The following is an 8,165-nucleotide window of genomic DNA, read 5'->3' on the forward strand; positions in this document are numbered from 1 at the left end:
AAGTTACATAATGTTGACGCTTCTTTGTTAACTTTATTAAAATATCTTATAAACATTTTATTGAAGTACCAGCTCACTATTTCCACTGATATTAAAAAGCTAAAAGAACATCAGGCTTGATTTATGAAAGGCTCTGTATTTCTCGACATGTAAAAACATAAAGAACAGACATTGTTTTTAGCCGAGACGTCTTGCAGAAACTGGATATGAACGTTTCCCTTTTACAAACCAAAAAATGAGGACTAATTGCATTTATTCTTTATATTTTCCTTACCACGGATTTTAGACAGAAAATACCCACCTCTAAAAAATTAGTATTTATCTTTCTGAAGGCCACAGAAACAGACATGATCAGTATGAACATTAGTATATCAAATTATACCTTATTTTCGATTTATTTAAATGGTCTTCCTTGTCTTTGTTCAAATGGAAATTTTATTTTAAGGATAATTCTATGAATTTCAAAAGTATATGTGGATAAGCTGAAAACTTAAGACAGCAAAACATATTATAGCATTCTTCTTACTTTTTCTCTAAATTGATGAAGCCAAATGTGACTCTGAGATTGAGAATTTACAGGAGGTAATAGGTTTGTATGTGTCTTTATCAAGTAATTAAACACAAGTATGCTAACTTCAGGATTTTATGGGTAGAGCCTTTCTAAATAAGCCATGAAATATTTTAATCCCAATGAAGTAATAAGACAACATAGAAAGGTACATGTCAGTAATTTTAATATCACTTAAGTGACTAGACATCATATTAGTCTTGGCAAAATAAATCATATGACATCACATGAAGATTAAGTGATTTGCCAGGAAAGAATTTTGTAGATTTATATTCTCTTGGAAAGCACATTTCGTACTTACCTTCAGATGCATTGTTTGTTGTGATTTACTCTCATACTACCTCCCACTTCCTCCGAACTTCTATAATACAGAGTAAAATCTGGAATCCTCTAACACACTATACAGAACTGTATTAGTCTATTTTCACAGTGCTATAAAGATACTACCTGAGACTGGGTAATTTATAAAGAAAACAGGTTTAATTGGCTCACAGTTCCACATGGCTGGAAAGACCCCAGGAAACATAAAATCATGGCAGAAGGCAGAGGCATGCACCTTCTTCACAAGGCGGCAGGTGAGAGGGAGTTAAGAGGGAAGCTGCCACTTTTAAACCATCAAGATCTCATGAGAATTTCCTTACTCTCACGAGAGCAGCATGGGAGAAACTGCCCTCATGATCCAGTCAGCTCCCACTATGTCCCTCCCTCGATCCTTGGGGATTACAATTCGAGATGAGATTTGGATGGAGACACAGAGCCAAACCGAATCAAGAACTACGGAAAGAAACATGTTCACTTGCCCAAACTAAAATTAGAATGCATATCTGCCTATTTCACATTATGCTGAAGTTAAGTCTGTCTCTCCTAGCCCCAGTCTTGCCCGGTGCTGGGTTTTAAAGGCTTTTCTAACCTTTCATTCATACCTCCAGTCAAGCCTGTTTAATGTGCCACTATTTTAGGATCCCCAACCCTACCAACATGGGCCCTGCTCAAAGCCTTGCATTCACTTTGTATGGAATATGCTTGCGCTGCCACTAAGCTAATGTCTTCTCCCAGCTCCCCTGTTACATGTTCAGTCAACATGAATCGATTCCTGCTCACTTTTTTAGTTCAAATTTCAGTTCCCTTTGAAGATTGGGTTCCTCTTGAAAATCTAGCATTTTGGAAATTAGATCATGCAAAATCCTTAATGACTTCCCATTTTATGAAGTAATTTTTAAAAACTTTTATTTTAGAATAATTTAAGACTCACAGAAAAATTGTAAAAATAATGCAGTTTCCAATAATTCTTCACCCAGTTTCTCCTAAAGTTAATATCTTATATATAAACCATATCCGTAAAACAGTTGTTCAAACCAGAAAGTTCACCTCGACACAATACTATTAATGAATTTACAGACCTTGTTCAGATTCTGCCAGTTGTCCCACTAATAATGGTCCTTTTTCTGATTCAGGATCCAATCTAAGATTTTATATTGCTTTTTGTCATGTTTCTTCAGTCTCTTTCATATTGTGACAGTGCTGCATCTTTCTTTATCTTTTGCACACTTGGTTCTTTTGAATATTGTGACCGTGCTCCATCTTTCTTCATCTTTTGCACACTTGGTTCTTTCGAAGAGCACTGGCCATTTATTTTGTGGAATGTTCCTTTTTTATGGTTAGACTGAAGTCATGCCATGTTGTACAATTCTTAGTGCATCAGTTCATGACGTGATGTATCTAATCACGGGCAATGTAGATTGTGATCACTTACTTAAGGGGTTTTTTGCCATGTGTCTTAACTGTAAGCTTCCTGTTTTTCCCATTGTAACTAATAAACGTGTTGTGGGGAGACACTTTTAGATTATGGAAATATATGATAGCTCCTCAAACTTCCTTTTTCCTAATTTTAGCATCCAACTGTAATTTTTGCTTGTAGCAATTATTACTGTGGTATTTACCAGTGGTGATTTTCTATTTCCATCATTTCTTCTACACATATTATTTGGAATTCTACTGAAAAGAAGAGCTGTTCCTTGTTTCCAATTTATTTATTCATTTATTTACTCATGCCAGTATAGACTAATGGAAACTTATTTCATGAATTATAACTCAATGCTATCATTCTTTATTTGACTGTTTAAATTATTCCAGCTTTGACCATTGGGAGCTATTACAGATTGATTCTCATGTCCTTTTAACTTGCTCCCATAATTTTTTGAACAATTTATCACATTCTGGCATCATATGATATTCCAGACTCATATTTTTCCTACCCCAACTCTATAATCAACCATTTCTCTAAAGACTGTAGTTCCATTTATCAAAGAGGGTCATTTAAAATCCAAGACTTGGGTGCAAGGTGTGCTTCTTGTTACAGGGTAGTTATTGCTTCTTGGCCCTTTTAAAGGATATAGTTAGAAAATCTATGTATGGACACTTATACACACACGTAACTACCTATCTATCTGTTTATCTATTTGTCTATCATCTCTATGAGTTGATACTGATACTCCTGATTTCAATGCAGTGCCATAAGGTTCATTCTAGCGTTCTCCTTTCTTTATTTGTAACTCTTTTCTTTACAAGTGAAAACTGGCTCTCATCATCCACAATATATTTACCTGGTTTCTTAATCTAAGTGTATATGTAAGTCATTTTCAGAAATTCTAACCCCTTCCTCCGTGAAAAACAAATTCATGAAACAAGGCCACAATATAAAGGCAAATACTAGTTTCCAAAGTGAGTTAGATTAACTATTTTCCACTCTGTTTAGAGTGGTTATCTGTTTTATTTATAATACAATTAGGTTTTAGAAATATTTGTCTTCCATTTTGAGTTTCTTCCACACTCTGGTTGATTTTAGTTAATTAATTTTTTGGAGGGAATATGAAATATTATCATAGTTCCAAGAGTTGAAGCTATACAAAGGCATACACATAGAATTGTTACTTCCTTGTCGTCCCCGTCATCTGCTTTCCATTCCTCCTTCTTTTCATTAAAGTGTGTTTCTACTGTCATTATTTTCTGGTTAATCCTTACTATATTTCTTTGGTACAAAAAATGGATAGATAACTCTTTTTTATATATAAAGTGTAACATGTTTTACTTACTTTTTTCTACTTTTGTATTAGTAGTTTTAGGCAAGTTTTTAGCTAGAGATTCAACCACTTAAGCATTTCTTTCACTTCCTCTCTTAAAGCAGTCAAGACTCTACAAAATCCTATTTTAAAGTTGCTAATTTATAGGATTAAATACAAGATGTTACCCAAGAAATGGATGGCACATTATGATTTAGCTCTTGTCGACATTTGTAGGCTTGAACTTCTTGTTTATGCTACTACATACATCCCCATCTTTTTCATACACTATTCTCTCCATTCGTGTGAATTGCACTCTCTCCACCTCTGCTCCCAGTGTCCAAATAGCAGTCTCCTTTTTTATTTTCAGGAAGAGAAGTATTTGCTTTTTTGAAGCCTTCTTTGACTCTGCTTGTTAGACTTAATAACTCCATTTGTATTATATCCTATTTGAGTCTCTTTTAATGCAGTCATAAAATTATATGTTGTTTGTCATTTTCTTTGTGATCTTTTTGCACTGAGATATTTTCAGCACATGATATATACTCACAAAATGTTGATGAATGAAAAAGAAATAGAACACTGTATATTCCTTATTTTGGGTAGGCCCCTCGAAACAGAAAGTTGGAAATAATCTCTATATTGCCAGTCATTGGCTGCAGTCTTCTTTCCACACAAGAAACCAAGACCCTTCATTCACCTAAGTGTAGATAATCATGACTACTCTGAGAAATCATTGCCATTCTTTCTCTACACGAGGGAAACCACTGATAGATCTGCTAGGCTAGACTCTGTACACTCCCTTAAATATGAAGATTTGCAACTCACTCTTTCAATCATCAAATCTTCAAAAGTGTAATTTCTATTAGCGGCAGATTAGAGTGATCATGTTTTCCTTTCCTTTTCCTGCTGGCCCACAATATTGAAGCATCAGCATGCTCTATGACAAATTCTGAGTGGTTGAAAACATTTTACAATAATAAATTTCAAAGAAAAATCTAAATCTAAATTTTGACAGCAAAATACAGCTTTTGGTTTCCTACACAGTTACCAGTACCTGGAACATTATTCTGGCTTCTCCTCTTTTGGCACCAATGCATTTTCAATACTGAAAAATAATGCTAAAAGTGTAGCTTAAGCATGATATGTCACTGAGTTATTAAGTAGGGTGAACTAGATAGAGTTTATTTAGTTTCAAATTACTAATAAACTAACGAGCAAAAATATTTATTATAAGGATGGTATATTTCTTAGCGAATCAAGAACAAGAAAGTAGCTGAATTCTCAAGAAAAATCTTGAACTTGGGACTTGAACACCATGAAGACTCAGTATGTGTGCATTTGTGTGTGTGTGTGTATGTGTGTGTGTGTGTGTGTGTGTCTCAATTCGGCTTTTGTTTGTGGGCTTCATTTTCCCATTTCACCATATACTGGCTTTCTCTCCATAGTGAAAAAATGGCCACTCCATAGTTTTGTGTCCTGCAACTCAAGCCATCAGAGGCCAACTGACATGACATCTCCATTGGCACAAAGTTAAAACATCCTGAGTAGTTGAAATATTGGCCTAACTTAGGTCCGCCCCTGCACCAGTCAGGCATAGTCAGGGAGATTGGTCATATAGGAATATGAGAGACCCTGGGAGCTGTGTAGGGGGCAGAAAGGACAGTTTCAAGTAGATGAGGTGTTGGAAGCTTTTGCAGGAGAACTGAAGGAATTTCTGGGCAGAAAATCAATCCACTGTGTGTCATCTATATATCAAGTGTTTCCTCTTGTTACAAAAGTCATGACATAGTGATCCATTGTAGATGACCAATATTGTTAACTTCTTTGACTTGAACCGCCAAGAAATGCATGATTCTTTGGGAGCAATTTGCATCACATTATCATATATATGTTTTCCATTTTTCTGAATAAAACTCACTCTCAATATGACTTTAGTTTCCCTGTTATATATTACATTATACTAGGCATATATCTTAAATTTATGTTTTGATTATATGTAATTTACTAACAAAATAGTTCCATAATTTAACAGAAGTTAATTGCTTTCTCACTATGTCTTCAGTATAATAGCAGTGAATGGATGCCTGGAGAACCCATCTATACACAGACTGTTTTCCAAAATAGCAGAGCTGTTGATTGTCAGCTGCCCAATGATGTTCAGCAGTTTGATACCATGGATCTGGTGGGTGGGAAACCAATTAGGAAGTGGCAGTTGAAGGTAAAAAATAAAAAAACATCTTCGTATTTATAAACAAAGTAAATACTTATATATAACATTTCATAATGAATTTAGAACACTTAGAACAAATCATCTCAACATGGAACTATTATGTTACAGGTATCTAATGATGGTTATAAATTCAGTAATCACAAAATAATGGTCATATATGATGGTGCTTGTCAATTTTGTGGTCTCTATAAAAATGACTCATGTACTGTAAAGGTATGTATTTTTTTCATTTATTTTCACATTTACATCGTAGGTATTTTCTTTTCCTACGCTCTTGGCACATTAATTGTAGTTTTTTCACTTTCACACCAGAAAAACTAATAGAGAAAAGCCTTCCTCAAGTTTATATAAGGGTAACTGAAATTGTTACTCTGCCTGCTAGGAAGAGGTTCCTGCCTTTAACATTTTGAAATGTCAGATTACTTCTAAACAATTGTAAGAGGAAGTCCAGACTAAATTATTTACTACTTCATTCGTACTTACATTGTTTTTTCAGTAGTAATAATGACTTTCCAATAAGAGATCTCATGTTGTTACCTAGTCTTCTTTGCATCAAATGATGTACATTTGGTTAAAATTTGTAGAATGTATAAAGTTAATATTTTTATGGGGAGTATTTCCTGGCAACTAAGTTTATTGGAGCATGTAAATATCTGCCACTTGATGGATTACAGAACAGCAGCGCAGCCTGAGCTGAGTTGCAATCACAACTTCTTTTCAATCTATATCCAGCCTACCGTATTTATCAGAAGGGCTGTCTCATGTGTGAACTGCTGACTCAACAGACTCCATGGATAAAATTTCACTCGACTCTTCAAAGCTGAAGTGCATCCAAATAATATTTATGTACATGAAAATTTTAAAGTATTATTTTTTCTAAGTTTAAAATTTATTTTCTTGAGATTAGTCATCAGACCAAATCTCTGGTTTTGAGAAATGGTTTGATTTTTATTTTTTTCCCAAATATTTCATTTCTGTATATCCATAAGTACTTTGAAAATATTATTATTCAAGATTGTTTTCTCCTCCTGGAGCTATTTTGCTCTAACTTTTGTGCAATTTTCCAAGTGATGTTAAAGGAGATTTCGTAAAATGAGCTAAGTTTATATCTCCTGAATAAAATTTAGTCTTCTCCTCAAGAATACTTGCTACATTTAATGTTCTTTCTGTGCTTATCAGCATCTCTTTCACATGTTTGGTGTAATGATATCCATTATCAAGTGTGGATAATAATGCCAAGGATCCGGTCTAGTTGACTGTGTTCACAGACCATAGTGGGCTGCTAGGGAAACGGAAGATAACTATAATCTAATGTGATTTTATAAATTGTGGAGGAAAAAAAAAGAAGTTGCTTTTATTTCTTTATGAATAAAGTACTCCCAGAATGAGTTCAGCGGTGAAAAATACCAAAAGAGAGATTTTCTCCCATGTTATTTATAAATTATAAGCTATAACTTTGTAAAGGTAAAAGTTATATATACTTTTATTACCTCCAAATTGATCAGTTTTATAGACATTCAGGTAATTTGTTTTCTTATATTCACTTATGATTATGAAGTAACAACATAGATGTATGTGCTTTCTTTGGAATCATCAGTACATGTATTGCCATCCTTCCTTGTACAGTTTTTTTCTATATGCTAACTAAAGGTGGACTTTATTGATGTTTTCTTTTTAAAAATTTTCCATTAGGAAAATGTTTGCATTATTGATGGACTCTGCTATGTTGAAGGAGACAAAAATCCAACCAGCGCTTGTTTGATTTGTAGACCCAAAATTTCAAGATTTACTTGGTCATTTTTAGAAAGTAAGTTATTCTTTATTAATCCAAATATTTCCTATACGAGACATTTTAAAAGTGGTTTTCAGCCAGAAGTTACATAAATGTGTTTAAAATGAATGACCTCTGTGTTTAATTTAGCATCTCTCCTAACTGCAAAATTTACTAAATTTACTTTGAGGATATAGGATATTTATTTTAATATTTGATTAGGAAAGCATATGTAATTTATTAATGCAAGAAATGGGAATTATTAACTCATTTACACACAACTTCCTATGCTTAGCTTTACCTCTGTTCAGTTTTGTGATGTTATTAACCATTTAAGCTCAAAGGCCATGGATTCAGCGCCTGTTAAACAAGGTATCTGGACTCAGTAATCTATAAAGTGCCTTCCAGCACTACTGTTGTGTGATGTGATGAGTATAATATTGGGTACAGATAATGTTGAGATACTTTGTTTCAAATAATACCCCAAACTGCAGTCACGTACCATATAACTTCCTCACTTTCATAAATAGAGTT

At 33.8% G+C, this 8,165-nt stretch overlaps 1 protein-coding gene across 1 annotated transcript in view; it reads left to right on the forward strand.

Moving 5' to 3' along the window:
• The window catches only part of VWDE (von Willebrand factor D and EGF domains), an 88,755-nt gene that overhangs the window by 54,248 nt on the left and 26,342 nt on the right, over positions 1–8,165 (forward strand). Inside the window, exons 13-16 of the mRNA XM_011992539.1 lie at positions 548–582; positions 5,693–5,848; positions 5,969–6,073; positions 7,553–7,667. Coding sequence (XP_011847929.1) covers positions 548–582; positions 5,693–5,848; positions 5,969–6,073; positions 7,553–7,667 — 411 coding nt within the window. The remainder of the gene's footprint in view (positions 1–547; positions 583–5,692; positions 5,849–5,968; positions 6,074–7,552; positions 7,668–8,165) is intronic.

This window comes from Mandrillus leucophaeus, unplaced genomic scaffold (genome assembly GCF_000951045.1).
Source record: "Mandrillus leucophaeus isolate KB7577 unplaced genomic scaffold, Mleu.le_1.0 Scaffold1106, whole genome shotgun sequence".
In the NCBI taxonomy this organism is placed as follows: Eukaryota; Metazoa; Chordata; class Mammalia; order Primates; family Cercopithecidae; genus Mandrillus; species Mandrillus leucophaeus.